Below are 15,752 nucleotides of genomic sequence, written 5' to 3'. Positions count from 1 at the left end.
GGTTCAAATTCATTAGTTTTTATTGGTCTATTCAGGTTTTTTGATTCTTATTGAGTTTTGGAATATAGGATGTTTCTATGAATTTGTCCATATTGTGCAGGTTGTTCAGTTTGTTGGTACATAGCTGTTCATAGCATTTTCTTATAATTCTTTGTATTTCTGTTGTTACTTCATCTCATTTGTTTCTGATTTTATTAATTTAGGTCCTCTTCGTTTCTTGATGAGTCTGGCTAGTGGTTCATCACTCTTATTTATCTTTAAAAGACCAGCTCTTGGTTTAATTTATCTTGTGTATTGTTCTTTTATATTCCATATCATTTATTTCCGTTCTCATCTTTGTTATTTACTTCCTTCTACTTATTCTTGTATTTTCTTGTTGTTCTTGTTCTAATTCTTTTAGTTGTAGGGTTAGATAGTATATTAGTGATTGTTTTTGTTTCTAGAGGTAGGCCTGTAATGCTATGGACTTCCCTCTCAGGACTGCTTTCACTGTGTCCCACAGAGTTTGAGTTGTGTGTTCATTTTCAGTTGTTTCCAGGAAGTTTTCACTTTTTTTTCCTTGATCTCATTGATTAATAAATAACATACTATTTCGCTTCAGTGTATCAGAATATTTTGTTTTTATTGTAGTATTTCTAGTTTCATGCCATGGTGATCTGAGAAGATACTTGGTATTGTTTCAATCTTCTTTAATTTGTAGAAACTTACTTTGTGCCCTATCATGTGGTCTATCCTCAAGAATGTCCCATGTGCACTTGAGAAAACTGTATATTCTGCAGTCTTTGGGGTGAAATGTTCTGTAAATGTTGATTAACTCTGTCTGATCTGGTTTCTCATTTGAGGTCGCTGTTTCCTTATTCATTTTTTTTTTTTAACTTTAAACAAATTTTTATTACACAAAAGTCACATAATTGGATATTTCCCTACTTTGTACACAATTATTCTTACTCTCCACAGAAAGGCTGCTTCTTCACTTCTCATTGGGTGATGGCAAGCACTAAAATCCTGATTGTAACAGAATAGTAGTAAACATGCCTCAGTGATTTACGTTGAAAGCAGTACATTGGTACATGGCTCTTGCACTTATCAGGAATGTACAAATGTATTTTTATTCAAAAATACAAGATAAATTATCTGTAGGCATGGACAATGACAGCAGTAAACCATTGTGTGTTGTCAATTGAAACCAGTAACTGATGGTTAGTGATTTTCTTGAACATCAGCCAGCCTTTTCTTCAGTCATTTCCTTCAACTGACTTATCTGAAGTTATAAATGAGGAGATGCCCTGAGATTCCTCTCAGTTCTCAGTAAGACGGTAAAGCACTATTCCAGGGCTAGAACATGCCTCCCATCCCTCCTCCCATTCCACCCATCCCACCCATCCCAGGGTCCTTCTCCTCTTTGGGAATTTCTGTGACCACAACTTCTGCTGTTGTTAACAGAGAGGCCACGCCAGCAGCATCCAGTAAAGCAGTTCTTACAACCTTAGTTGGATCAATGATTCCTTTTTCCACCATATTCACAAATTCTCCAAGCATGGCATCATAACCAAGTTCTGAGGAACTTTGCAAAATTTTCTCAACTATCAGTGATCCCTCAACACCTGCATTTTTAGCAATGGTCATTGCAGGAATTTTTAGTGCTTTCTTAATAATTTCTATTCCAATTTTTTTATCTTCATTAGTTGGAGTTATTGAGTCCGAGGCTGGATGCACCGAAGCAGGGCACAGCCCCCTCCCAGGACAATGCCTTCCTCCACAGCAGTGCGGGTGGCATTGAGGGCATCTGTGACTCTGTCTTTCTTCTCATTCACTTCAACATCACTTGTCCCACCAACCTTCAACACAGCTACCCCATCTGAGAGTTTGGCCAGGCGTTCATTCAGTTTTTCCTTTTCATATTCACTAGTTGTGCTATCTAACTGCTCGATGATTTCTTGAATACGTTTTTCAATCTGAGCCTTGTCACCTTTTCCTTTCAAGAGCATGGCATCATCTTTGGTCACAATGACCTCTCCAACTTTTCCTAGGTCATGAGGCTGAACGTCTTCTAGGTTGAGAGTCAATCCTTCTTCTCCAAACACGGCACCACCAGTAGCAATAGCCATGTCTTTAAGCTGGTTCTTCTTTAAGCTGGTTTTACCCAAAACCTGGAGCTTTGACTGCTACAACCTGAAGACCAACTTTTAGCCTATTCAAAACAAGTGTACTGAGAGCTTCTTCATCAACATCTTCAGCAATTATGATCAGTGGCTTGCGGTGAGCATTGGCAATTTCAAGAGCAGGTACGATGGACTGAACACTAGAAATTTTCTTTTCACTCAAGAGAACATATGCATCTTGGAATTCACATTTCTGACCTTTTGCTGTATTAATAAAATATGGAGCCGAAACCGGTTTGGCTCAGTGGATAGAGCGTCAGCCTGCGGACTCAAGGGTCCTGGGTTCGATTCCGGTAAAGGGCATGTACCTTGGTCGCGGGCACATCCCCAGTAGGGGGTGTGCAAGAGGCAACTGATCGATGATTCTCTCTCATCGATGTTTCTAACTCTCTATCCCTCTCTCTTCCTCTCTGTAAAAAATCAATAAAATATATATTTTTTAAAAAAGTATGGAGAAATATAACCTCGATCAAACTTCATGCCTTCAATAATTTCTAATTCATCATTCAGTGTTTTTCCATCCTTTACACTGTAAAGTTTACAGTGATGACTCCTTTCCTTCCAACCTTTTTCATTGCATCAGAAATTATGTTGCCAATTTCTTGGTCTCCATTTGAAGAAATTGTAGCAACCTGAGCTATTTCTCCAGGAGTTGTCACAGGTTTAGACTGCTTCTTAAGTTCAGAAATTACAGCATCAACTGCTAACTCACACCTCTCCTGATTTCCACCGGGTTAGCACCTTTACTGATCTTCTCAAAGCCTTCCTTGGCGATGGAGCGTGCCAGCACAGTAGCAGTGGTGCCATCCCCAGCCTCTTCGTTTGTATTATTGGCAACATCTTGAACAAGTCTGGTGCCAATGTTTTTATATTCATCTTTTAAGTCAATGGATTTTGCCATGGTCACACCATCTTTTGTTACTTTGGGACTTCCCCAGCTCTGTTCAATAATCACTGTTCTTCCCTTTGGCCCCATAGTAACGGCGACAGCTAAAAGGCGTTGGCTAAAAGGTCTACACCTTGCAGCATTAAGGCTCGAGCCTCTGCACGAAATTTTACATCTTTGGCATAAGCCCGAGTGAGGTGAGGAGCCAGTGCCCTGGACACGGGCCTCCATGTGGCGAAGAACTGTGTGTAATCGAAGCATTTTCTGCAGGGCAGCGGCAGGCCATGCAGGCGGCAAGGTGGGCCGTCAGCGGCGAGTGAGGGCTCCTTATTCATTTTTTATCTGGAAAATCTATATACAGTGATGTCAGTGGAGTGTTCACATCCCCTACTGTGACTATCTTGCTGTTGATCTCTCAAAGTTCTCCAAGAGATATATTATATATTTATGTGCTCCTATATTGGGTGCATATATGTTTAGCAGGGTTATATTCTCTTGTTGGATCATACCCTTTGGTATAATGTAGTGGCCTTTGTATCTTTTATGGCTTTTGTTTTGAAGCCTATTTTATCATATATATATATATATATATATATATATATATATGTGTGTGTGTGTGTGTGTGTGTGTGTGTGTGTATATATATATATATATATATATATATATATAACTATCTCTGCTGTCTTTTGGTTTCCTTTTGCATGGAAATTTCTTTTCAATCCCTTCCTTTTCATCCTATGTATCTTTTGTTCTGAGTTGGGTCTCTTGTAGACTATATATATATATATATATATATATATATATATATATATATAATATTTTCTTATCCATTCAGCTACTCTGTGTATTTTGATTGGAGCATTTCATTCATTTATACATTTAAGGTTATTACTGACAGCTACTCATTTATTGTCATTTTTGTTCTTTATACCTGTGTTCCTCTCTTTCTCTCTATTCTTCTCACAACAGTCATTTTAGCATTTCTTGCAGAGCTAGTTTGGTGGTAATAAACTCCTTTAGCCTTTTTTTTTTTTTTTTTTTTTTTTTTAATCTGGGAAAGTCTTTATTTGGGGCTCTCTAAATATATCCCCATTTTAGCTGCCCCTCTGTATTTGTTTCTGTTTATTAGATAGATCTTCTATGTCTTCTGTTCTAGGTAGAATGGCCTTGTGTAGTAGATTTTCTATGAAATTCAGTGGTACAGTCTTTTTTATTATCTGAACTGGGTGCTTCAGAAATGTCCCTTGTGTGGCTTATTTGAGTACTCTTGTTGTTAGTAAGTCTTGATGGCTGCTGACTTATCCACGGGTGGGTTTGTCCCTCAGGCTAGCTGACTGTGGAGAGATATAGATATTTCCCACTTGAGGGCACCCTTTGAGGTGATCTCATTACTATTATCTTATAACTAGATGATGAATTAGTTTCACAAACTAATTGCTCCCTCAGAGCCATCGGTGGGTCCAAAGTAGGGCTTAAGGGGGTTTGAAAAAACACACACACACACACACAAAAACAAGGAAGCAATCCAGGGAGAGTGAGCCTAGGCAAGTCTTGATCGGTGCAAACCCTATGAGACTCGATTCTTTATAAGTAGGAGACCTGACACGCCTTTAGCTGGAGCACTCTGTGCTCTGCCAAGAAGCAGTAACTGCCAGCTCTTTATAACCGCACTTTGGAAACTTAATTGTGCTCTCAGGTAGACTGTGAGAGTGTCCACACTGCTGTTCTTATATGACTACTAGAGGCCCGGTGCAATAATTTGTGTAAGGTGGGGTCCCTTGGCCTGGCTGGCAATTGGAGTCCATATGGGGAGGGGCCGGCAGGGGGAAAAGACGGAGGAAGGTTGGCCCCAGCAGCAAGCTAACCAACAGCTGATTCCATGAGTAATTGGGCTCCCTCCTCCCTCCTATCTGGGTCTGGGGTGTGCATAAAACAGATTTAGGGATGTCAGGGCCCCAGCAGTAAGGTCTGGATCAGTGCACATCATAGCTACAGCTGATGGGCCAGTCATTCTAATCATTCCGATCGTTTGGTCCTAATAGTTGCTTAGGTTTTTATATATATAGGTGAGCTCCAGCTCCACACACAAAGTCCTTCCTAATCCTGCCAACTTCTTTTTCCTAAAAAGGCCTTCTTATAGAATCATCCAGTATCAAGAAGTCTTATCATAGGCAAGGACCAAAGACCTCTGACAGCCTTTGCTGATCTGGGACAGATGCCATCTTGGCTTTTGCTCAGTTCTGGGGCAATAGGTGAGTTCCTCATTTTGGCGTGGCCATTCTATTAGATACATGTTTATGTTGCACCTGCCACAGGTTATAATTGGAATGCCATGGTGAATGTCTCTCTGTAACTTCAATGTCCTCACATTGGGGTTGATATTCAGGTATAGTGTCACCTCCTACAGAGTTTTAAAAAGTGTCATATTTTTTAAAGTGTTAAGCCCAGTACTAGGTACACAGCAAATAGTCAATGTATGCCCCTATGTAGCATTAGTGTTAGTATTACTGTGTTTCCCCAAAAATAAGACATCCTCCGAAAATAAGACCTACTTACAGATTTCCTTCTGAGTGAAATATAAGGCATCCCCCAAAAATAAGGCCCCCTCCTATGCGCTGTCTCAGAATGAAAATTAATTTACCGTAAACTTTGTGAAACCTAAACTGCAAAAACTTGTGACTTGGGTGAAGAATTCATGGGAGAAAATCACTGATAGTTGCATTGCAAATGCACTGCAAGCAGGCTACCTTGACAAAAAGTGGTCATTTAAAAACAGTGCTATTGCTAAACATGAGAGATTTGGTCCACTGATTCTGAAAGAAATGGAGTCACAAGAAATTCACCAGGAAATTCAGGAATTGGATTGTGATGATGATGTTCCAGAAGATGATGACATGATTGTCATTGAACAAATGAGTAAATTCTTGATACTGTAGAATTCACAGTTTGTCTGGTTTGTGTTGACAACTACCGTACTACTGTACTGTATACAGGTAATAAATTTCCTTTATTTTCATTTAATAATAAATGTGTACCGTATTCTTTGTGGAAAAATAAGACATCCCCTGAAAATAAGACTTAGCGCATCTTTGGGAGCAAAAGTTAATATAAGATGGGGAAACAGGGTAGTATTAGTATTAGTATTAGTATTAGTATTAGTATTAGTATGTGTTATCAGAGAAGGATATCTCTGTGCTGCCAGACACTATGTCCAGCTCTTGACTTGCTGAATCTTCCCCATTAGAGCTGTTTTTGACCTTATGCCTATGGGTCCTGTATTTCTTTCTTCATCACAAGAACATGAATTCGGTGCCTTCCTTCCTTCCTTGCTTCTATTTCTTTTACGTAGCATTTCAAATTTGCCTCAAACGCTCTTAGAAAATGTTAAAAGGACCACAAAAACCAGAGCAACATCTCCTGATATGTTTGGAAATATTATACCTCCCAGTTCTGGGAGGATATAATCTGGAAACGATATAGTCCAAGTCTATTCAATAGTGTTGTTTCATAAGGCATCTATTTGCAAGTAATTATACACTACCAGCATTAAAGGAAAACATGTAAAGGGATAACTTTTAAGATACATAAAAGATAGGAAGTCTTTTCATTTGGATTTTTTTTTTTTCCAAATACTTTCACAGTCATTTCAGAAACTTTTCTATTGTACTAGGTTATTTTTGTTGTTCATGTTGTAGTTATGGTCACTATGATTTTTATTTCCTAAGTAATGCTACTATGACAACAAAAAATGGTTGTATAAATTACTTAAACCGGTACAGTGAAATCAGGTTTTAAATGAAGTGTTCTGATTTCTAATACCATTTCTTTTCCTGATATTTTTCAGCAGGTATGAAAGAGTACCAGTTTGTTGCTCAGAGATATTGTGAGAGTTCAGATTAGAAATATGCCTAAAGAGAATAAATCCATGAATTAAAGAACTGTAAAACGGTTTCCCACATAACAGGACAATGTTTTGAATACACCTTTAAATCCCTGGCATTGTCATCACAGACAACCACCTGCCTCCACATCAACATTCCTTCCAGGGGTTGGAGAGACTGTGGCTCTAACATAAGCATCTCTCACCAACTCCAAGTTTTATACAGACATTGCCATTCCTAAGGGGGCTGGGTTCTGCTTGTTAAAACACAGCCAAAGCACTGGTCAGCAAACAGCTAGATAATTTGCTATTGGTGTTCAGACTTTGGTGTTTCGAGTCCCGTTCCTGGGCCTGGCCTGAGCCCGGCCATGAGGAATGCCTCCGTGGTGACCGAGTTCATCCTGCTGGGCATCCCGCACACAGAGGACCTGGAGGCCATGCTCTTTGTCCTGTTCTTGACCTTCTACGTGTTCACTCTCGTGGGAAACCTGCTCATCCTGCTGGCCATCGCCTCCTCCGCTCGGCTGCACACCCCCATGTATTTCTTCCTGTGCGAGCTGTCTGTGTGTGACATCTTTTTCCCTTCTGTGAGTTCCCCCAAGATGCTCTTCTACCTCTCAGGGCACAGCCGGGCCATCTCCTACGCAGGCTGCGTGTCCCAGCTCTTCTTTTACCACTTCCTGGGCTGCACCGAGTGCTTCCTGTACACGGTGATGGCCTACGACCGCTTTGTGGCCATCTGCCACCCTCTGCGCTACCAGGTCATCATGAGCCACAGGGCGTGTGCCCTCCTGGCCTCGGGGACCTCCTTTTTTGGCTGCATCCAGGCCACCTTCCTAACCACGCTCACCTTCCAGTTACCCTACTGCGGCCCCAACGAGGTGGACTACTTCTTCTGTGACATCCCCGTGATGCTGAAGCTGGCCTGTGCGGACACCGCCGCCCTGGAGGTGGTGGGCTTCGTCAGCGTGGGCCTCATGCCCCTCAGCTGCTTCCTCCTCATCCTCACCTCCTACAGCCGCATCGTCTACTCCATCCTGCAGATCCACTCCGCTGAGGGCCAGCGGCGTGCCTTCTCCACCTGCAGTGCCCACCTCACTGCCATCCTGCTTGCCTTCATGCCGGTGGCCCTCATCTACCTTCGGCCAACGTCAGACCCCTGGCTGGATGCAACAGTTCAGGTCCTGAATAACCTGGTCACCCCCATGCTGAACCCCTTGATCTACAGCCTCAGGAACAAGGAGGTAAAATCGTCTCTGAAGAAAGTCCTCCATCAACTGGGCTTCCTTCCTGAGCAGTTGTAGTGGAAGGACAGTAGCCAACAATGGAAGTGCCCTTGCAACCTATAAACTGCTTTTATATGCTTCTCAATAATATCTTTTTAATGGGAGCGTCCAGATATTCTGATTGCCTCCATTTTATAATGTTGGGACTAAGATTTAAAGAGTTCAAGTGGGTAGAATTTGAAGCATATGTAAGAAGTGATGGCAGAATGAAGCCCTAAGGGCTGGTTTTCTGAGTCTTGGGGCTGTGCTTTCTCGAGGGCAACATATTGCTGATGAGGTAGAAAGGAGCCTACCACAGTAGGCAGAGTAGCCTACTCCTTCTGCTTCTCTTTTATCTTCTTCATTCACCTACACCCCTTTGTCCTCTTCTTTGTCCCCCTCACCCTGACACTCTATGTTGGCTGCCTTGATTGTCTCCTCCAATGCCTGAACTGAATAAACCCTCATTTCATCGGTCTGGATATTGTTGAAAGAAGTGGAGTTGTGTAAAGAGAATGACTTCCTGCAGGGACCTAAGGCAGGTTTCTTCTGAGTGAAGCCAAGGTACCAGTGACCTGCTGTCACCTAGAAATTCTATCTGTTGGGTTTTGACCTGGAAGCAGGCCCTGGCTGTATCAAGTTTATTTACATGTAGAAGGTCAGCATGTCAATGAGCATGTGAGAAGGGCAGGTGGGGAAATTTGTGGAGCAGTGACCGTGGTCTGATGCCAGATTAGAAAATCTGGATTTGACTTTGTGTTTTTCAGTACACCCAGGGGACCATTCTGTGTCTTTGGTGTTAGTTTCATTGAAAAGGCGTGACATTGTTCCCCATTCCTTCATATCTGTCTCTCTCTCTCTTTTTCTCTTTCTCTCTTTCTTTTGGCTGAAATACACTAAGAAGAACAATAATGGGCTGTTTCAATGCAGTGCACTGTTGTTTTTATGACTGGAATTCATTGAGAATCCTAGTACACCTGAGGCATGTAGAATACACTATTGCAATTTATTCTAACAGTGAAGTGGAGAGGGAAGAAAACCAAGAGGAGAATGATGGGAAAGGAAGGGACGGGGTGGAGACCAGTTTGTCTGTCCTTCTCAGAATCAGAGAGCAGCCCAGGAACCTGCCAGGCCTACCGGTATTGCTGTGTCTGTGCCTCGAGCCAGTGTGGGGAGCCAGCCATGCTCCTGCAGGGGAGACGGACTCTTTCCTGTCGCCTGGCCTACATGCCTCCAAGCCTTCTCAGCGCTGATTCTCCTTGTTCCTCAGGAAACAAGAGCTTGAAGAAGAAGAAGGTGACAATGCATCTCCAATTATTTCACATGTGGTGGATTCCCGCTGGAGCCTAAATCCGCTTGAAGAACTCTTTCCATTCCTTAATTTCCTGGTGGGAGCTGCTCAGTTGATCCAAATAGAACAGTTTTTAAGAATAAAGAATGCAATCTGCCCTAACCGGTTTGGCTCAGTGGATAGAGTGTCGGCCTGCGGACTCAAGGGTCCTGGGTTCAGTACTGGTCAAGAGCATGTACCTTGGTTGCGGGCATATACCCAGTGGGGGGTGTGCGGAAGGCAGCTGATTGATGTTTCTAACTCTCTATTTCTCTCCCTTCCTCTCTGTAAAAAGTCAATAAAATATTTTTTTTAAAGAATAAAGGATGCAATCTAATTCCTTTTCATGTTCACTCAGACAGATGTCATTTGGTGAATAACTTTGGGCTATAGATGGGGAATGCAAAGATGAAGAAAAGGTGATCCTACCAGAGTGAGTCATAGTCTGCTGGAGAAAAGAAACAAATGTGCAACTGACATCCCATGATAAAGATGTGAACTATAGCAGGAAATATGGAGTATATTTTTCTGGGGCTGTGTGGGTTTTGAGGGTTGAAAGCTTTTGTTTGTTCTGTTTTCCGCCCACACACATACCCCATGAAGAATGGCTTTTGCAGGGAGAAATGTTTTATAGGGAGAGGTAAGATGCTTCTCAATCTTTTGTTTTTTGGGGTGGTGGGGATGAGACATAATTCCTTGAATGGGTATCTCAACTATGTGTTATCTGTGAAAAAAATAAAATTCTTGTAAGAAAAATAAAATTAGCCGAGACTGGTTTGGCTCAATGGATAGAGCGTTGGCTTGGGGACTGAAGGGTCCTGGGTTCAATTCCGGTCAAGGGCATGTACCTTGGTTGCGGGCATATCCCCAGTAGGGTGTGTGCAAGAGGCAGCTGATCGATGACTCTCTCTCATCGATGTTTCTAACTTTTTATCTCTCTCCCTTCCTCTCTGTACAAAATCAATAAAAATATATTTAAAAAAGAAAAAGAAAATTAATTTGGCCTAACCCTGGCAAATTTTGCACAGTGTTTAGATTGTCAGCCTGTGGACTGAAGGTTCCTAGGTTTGATTCTGGACAAGGGCACATGCCTGGGTTATGGGCTCAATTCCAATTGCAGGTGCATAGGAGGCAGTCAATCAATAAGTCTCTCACAACATTTATGTTTCTATATCTCTTTTTTCCCTTCTCCTCTAAAATCAATAAAAATAAATTAAAAAGTGCTTTTAATGTGTTCATAACAGTATTGGGATTTTAATGATTATCATTGTAATCACTATGGTCATATACACGATTTATTTTTAAGCTAGAGGCCCAGTGCAAGAAATTTGTGCAGGGGTTAGGGGTGTCCCTCAGCCCAGCCTGCACCCTCTCCAATCTGGGACCCTCTCAAGGGATGTCCAACTGCCTGTTTAGGCCTGATCCCACTGGCCAGGACTGGGCCTAAACGGGCAGTCAGACATCCCTCTCACAATCCAGGACTGCTGGCTCCCAATCTCTCACCTGCCTGATTGCCCCTAACCACTTCTGCCTGCAAGCCTGATCACCTCCTAAACACACAAAAAAGCACTCCAGGTGATGTAAGAATAACATTGGAGCACCTTTAACCATGCAAACTATCTTGGAGAGATATAGATATAGCCCACTTTATTGCACCCTTTTCGATGATCTCATTACTATTATCTTATAACTAGATGATGAATTAGTTTCACAAACTAATTGCTCCCTCAGAGCCATCGGTGAGTGGAAAGTAAGGCTTAAGGGGGTTTGAAAAAACTTCCAATGAAGCAATCCAAGGAGAGTATGTGCAGATCTTGATGGTGCAAACCCTAGGAGACTCGATTCTTTATAAGTAGGAGACCTGAGGCGCCTTTAGCCGGAGCACTCTGCTCTGCCGAGAAGCAGTAACTGTCAGGCCTCATAACCGCACTTTGGAAAACTGGACTGTGCTCGGAGGTAGACTGTGAGAGTGCCCACACTGCTGCTCTTATATCACTATGAGCTCCAGCTCCACACACAGGATCCTTCCTTGCTGACTTCTTTTCCCTAAAATGGCCTTCCTATAGAATCATCCAGTATCATGATGTCTGATTACAGGCAAGGACCAAAGACCTCTGACCTCTGACAGCCTTTGCTGACCTGGGACAGATGCTCCAGGTTGAAGAGAAATTTGCACAGTTCAGAGATAGTGCTCACGTGTGGCTAGAATTAGTAGCAAGAAGGTCATGCTCAGCAGCATCACTCCTCAATAATGCCTCTGCTCCTCTCGGCCATCTTGGCTTTTGCTCAGTTCTAGGGCAATAGGTGAGTTCCTCATTTTGGCGCGGCCATTCTATTTAGATATGTGTTTACGTGGCACCTGCCACAGGCTATGATTGGAATCCCGACGGAGAATGTGTCTCTCTAACTTCCAAGTTCCCATGTTGGGATTGATATGCAGGTATAGTGTCAAAGGTAAGACCTAAGCTCATTGTGTGATTTTAAAAACTAAATTAGATGTTAACTGGACGTGCTCTAACGTTCATGAATGGAAATGACTGGGAAGAAACGAAAGAGAATCCTTTTCCTATCTTAGTATGAAATGATGATACAAACCCGTCTAAAAGGGTATCCTTGGCTAACAATAAGACAGGCTGTCCTTAAAAAGACAGGCAAACAGAAGGCAGTGTTCCTGGTAGAAAAAAGCATAGACAATAGCATGAAAAAGATTTGTCTTCGCTGTGGCTCAGACTTGCTTTGTAAATGCAGGCAATTTGCTTCCTTTTTATAAATGTTGTTTCCTGATTGGTAGATGGCAATAGTACTAATCGTTTCTTCTTACAGGATTATTTTTAAAGTGTCATCTTTTTTAAAGTGTTAAGCCTAGTCCTTTGTATACAGCAAACAGTCATTGAAAGACATACATATTAATGCATGCACCTATGTAGCATTAGTAATAGTATTGGTATTGGCATTGGTATTGGTATTGGTATTGGTATTGGTATGTGTTATCAGAGGATGAGATCTCTGTGCTGCTAGACCCTCTGCCCTGCTCTTGACTTGCTGAACCTTCCTCATTAGAGCTGCTCTTTGACCTGCTGCCTATGGAACATGAATTTGGTGCCTTCCTTGCTGCCTATATTTCTTTTACGTATCAATTCAAATTTGCCTCCAATGCTCTTAGAAAATGTTAAAAGGACCACAAAAATCAGAGCAACATCTCCTGATACGTTTGGAAATATTACAACTCCCAGTTTTGGGAGGATATAATCTGGAAACGATATAGTCCAAGTCTATTCAATAGTGTTGTTTAATAAGGCATCTATTTGCAAATAATCATACACTACCAGCATTAAAGAAAAGCACGTAAAGAAATAACTTCTAAGATTCATAAGAGAAACAAACTTTTTTCATTTGCATTTTTTTCTTTGCCAAATACTTTCACAGACATCTCAGAAACTTTGCTATTGTACTAGGGTATGTTTGTTGTTTTATGATCATTATGATTTTTATTTCTTAGGTAATGGAACTATGTCTGTAAAGATGTTGTGTGAATTATTTAAAGGAGTACAGCTAATAGGTGACAAAACCAGGATTTAAATGAAGTGTTCTGATTTCTAATGCCATTTCTTTTCCTGACATTTTCCAGAGGGTATTAAAGCGTGTGACTTTGTTGTTTAAAATATTGTGAGAAATACGCCTAAAGAGAGTAAATCCATGAATTAAAGAACTGTAAAACGGTTTCCCACATAACGGGACAATGTTTTGAATACACCTTTAAATCCCTGGCCTTGTCATCACAGACAACCACCTGCCTCCACATAAACATTCCTTCCAGGGGTTGGAGAGACTGTGGCTCTAACATAAGCATCTCTCACCAACTCCAAGTTTTATACAGACATTGCCATTCCTAGGGGGGCTGGGTTCTGCTTGTTAAAAACACAAACAAATAGCTAGATAATTTGCTATTGGTGTTCAGACTTTGGTGTTTCGAGTCCCGTTCCTGGGCCTGGCCTGAGCCCGGCCATGAGGAATGCCTCCGTGGTGACCGAGTTCATCCTGCTGGGCATCCCGCACACAGAGGACCTGGAGGCCGTGCTCTTTGTCCTGTTCTTGACCTTCTATGTGTTCACTCTCGTGGGAAACCTGCTCATCCTGCTGGCCATCGCCTCCTCCGCTCGGCTGCACACCCCCATGTATTTCTTCCTGTGCGAGCTGTCTGTGTGTGACATCTTTTTCCCTTCTGTGAGCTCCCCCAAGATGCTCTTCTACCTCTCAGGGCACAGCCGGGCCATCTCCTACGCAGGCTGCGTGTCCCAGCTCTTCTTTTACCACTTCCTGGGCTGCACCGAGTGCTTTCTGTACACGGTGATGGCCTACGACCGCTTCGTGGCCATCTGCCACCCTCTGCGCTACCAGGTCATCATGAGCCACAGGGCGTGTGCCCTCCTGGCCTCGGGGACCTCCTTTTTTGGCTGCATCCAGGCCACCTTCCTAACCACGCTCACCTTCCAGTTACCCTACTGCGGCCCCAACGAGGTGGACTACTTCTTCTGTGACATCCCCGTGATGCTGAAGCTGGCCTGTGCGGACACCGCCGCCCTGGAGGTGGTGGGCTTCGTCAGCGTGGGCCTCATGCCCCTCAGCTGCTTCCTCCTCATCCTCACCTCCTACAGCCGCATCGTCTACTCCATCCTGCACATCCGCTCCTCCGAGGGCCAACGCCATGCCTTCTCCACCTGCAGCGCCCACCTCACTGCCATCCTACTCTTCTACATGCCGGTGGTCCTCATCTACTTAAGGCCCACGCCAAGCCCCTGGCTGGATGCAATGGTTCAGGTCCTGAATAACCTGGTAACCCCCATGCTGAACCCTTTGATCTACAGCCTCAGGAACAAGGAGGTAAAATCGTCTCTGAAGAAAGTCCTCCATCAACTGGGCTTCCTCCCTGAGCAGTTGTAGTGGAAGGACAGTAGCCAACAATGGAAGTGCCCTTGTAACCTATAAACTGCTTTTATATGCTTCTCACCAATATTTTTTTAAATGGGAAAATGCATCTATTATGATTGCCTCCATTTTCCAATGTGGGGGTCTAGGATTCAAAGAGTTCAAGTGGGTTGTCAAAGCATATGTAAGGGGTGATGGCAGAATGAAGTCCTAAGGGCTGGTTTTCTGAGTCTGGGGCCTGTGTTTCTCAAAGACTCATATTGCTGATGAGGTAGAAAGGAGCCTGCCACTGTAGCCAGAGTAACCTTCTCCTTCTGCTTCTCTTTTATCTTCTTCATTCACCTACACCCCTTTGTCCTCTTCTTTGTCCCCCTCACCCTGACACTCTATGTTGGCTGCCTTGATTGTCTCCTCCAATGCCTGAACTGAATAAACCCTCATTTCATCGGTCTGGATATTGTTGAAAGAAGTGGAGTTGTGTAAAGAGAATGACTTCCTGCAGGGACCTAAGGCAGGTTTCTTCTGAGTGAAGCCAACGTACCGGTGACCTGCTGTCACCTAGAAATTCTATCTGTTGGGTTTTGACCTGGAAGCAGGCCCTGGCTGTATCAAGTTTATTTACATGTAGAAGGTCAGCATGTCAATGAGCATGTGGGAAGGGCAGGTGGGGAAATTTGTGGAGCAGTGACCGTGGTCTGATGCCACATTAGAAAATGTGGGCTTGGCTTTGCATTTGTCAATACAACCAGGGGGCCATTTCTGGGTTCAAAATGTCTTTGGATTATGTTTCATAGAAAAGGTGTGACCTTGTTTCCCATTCCTCTCTCTCTCTCTCTCTCTCTCTCTCTCTTTCTTCTCTCTCTCTTTTGGTTAATATACACTAAGAAGAACAATAATGGGCTTTTTCAATGCAGTGCGCTATTGTGTGTGTGTGTGTGTGTGTATGTGTGTGTGTGTTTTATTGGAATTCATTGAGAATCCTGGGATACTTGAAGTATGTAGAATACACTATTGCAACTTATTCTAACAATGAAATGGAGAGGGAAGGAAACCGAGAGGAGAATGATGGGAAAGGAAGGGACGGGGTGGAGACCAGTTTGTCTGTCCTTCTCAGAATCAGAGAGCAGCCCAGGAACCTGCCAAGCCTACCAGTACTGCTGTGTCTGTGCCTCCAGCCAGTGTGGGGAGCCAGCCATGCTCCTGCAGGGGAGACGGACTCTTTCCTGCCACCTGGCCTACATGCCTCCAAGCCTTCTCAGCGCTGATTCTCCTTGTTCCTCAGAAAACGAGAACTTGAAGAAGA

General features: G+C 43.1%; 3 protein-coding genes and 1 pseudogene across 3 annotated transcripts; 2 read left to right on the top strand and 2 right to left on the bottom strand.

Moving 5' to 3' along the window:
* Window positions 1–1,513: 1,513 nt before the first annotated feature.
* LOC123651039 (60 kDa heat shock protein, mitochondrial-like) lies at window positions 1,514–2,381 on the bottom strand. The gene has a single exon (XM_045585421.1). The coding sequence runs from the start codon at window positions 2,106–2,108 to the stop codon at window positions 1,692–1,694; it is 417 nt and encodes a 138-aa protein (XP_045441377.1). The 5' UTR covers window positions 2,109–2,381; the 3' UTR covers window positions 1,514–1,691.
* A 225-nt stretch (window positions 2,382–2,606) lies between these two features.
* Window positions 2,607–3,309, bottom strand: LOC118725331 (annotated as a pseudogene).
* Window positions 3,310–6,179: 2,870 nt separating this feature from the next.
* Window positions 6,180–9,632, top strand: LOC118725329 (olfactory receptor 149). Its single transcript, XM_036449004.2, has one exon. It carries the CDS (start codon window positions 7,297–7,299, stop codon window positions 8,230–8,232), a length of 936 nt encoding a protein of 311 aa, XP_036304897.1. The 5' UTR covers window positions 6,180–7,296; the 3' UTR covers window positions 8,233–9,632.
* A 3,827-nt stretch (window positions 9,633–13,459) lies between these two features.
* On the top strand, window positions 13,460–15,334 carry LOC118725330 (olfactory receptor 149). Its single transcript, XM_036449005.2, has one exon. The coding sequence runs from the start codon at window positions 13,529–13,531 to the stop codon at window positions 14,462–14,464; it is 936 nt and encodes a 311-aa protein (XP_036304898.2). The 5' UTR covers window positions 13,460–13,528; the 3' UTR covers window positions 14,465–15,334.
* Window positions 15,335–15,752: the final 418 nt, after the last annotated feature.

The sequence above is a fragment of the Pipistrellus kuhlii genome, unplaced genomic scaffold, assembly GCF_014108245.1.
Source record: "Pipistrellus kuhlii isolate mPipKuh1 unplaced genomic scaffold, mPipKuh1.p scaffold_m20_p_20, whole genome shotgun sequence".
In the NCBI taxonomy this organism is placed as follows: Eukaryota; Metazoa; Chordata; class Mammalia; order Chiroptera; family Vespertilionidae; genus Pipistrellus; species Pipistrellus kuhlii.
The sequence above is the reverse complement of the archived record's forward strand: the minus strand, read 5'-3'. Positions and strand labels throughout refer to the sequence as shown.

Coding starts and splice junctions, on each gene's coding strand:
- LOC123651039 (XM_045585421.1), bottom strand. CDS start 2,108: ATGGCTATTGCTACTGGTGGTGCCGTGTTTGGAGAAGAAGGATTGACT.
- LOC118725329 (XM_036449004.2), top strand. CDS start 7,297: ATGAGGAATGCCTCCGTGGTGACCGAGTTCATCCTGCTGGGCATCCCG.
- LOC118725330 (XM_036449005.2), top strand. CDS start 13,529: ATGAGGAATGCCTCCGTGGTGACCGAGTTCATCCTGCTGGGCATCCCG.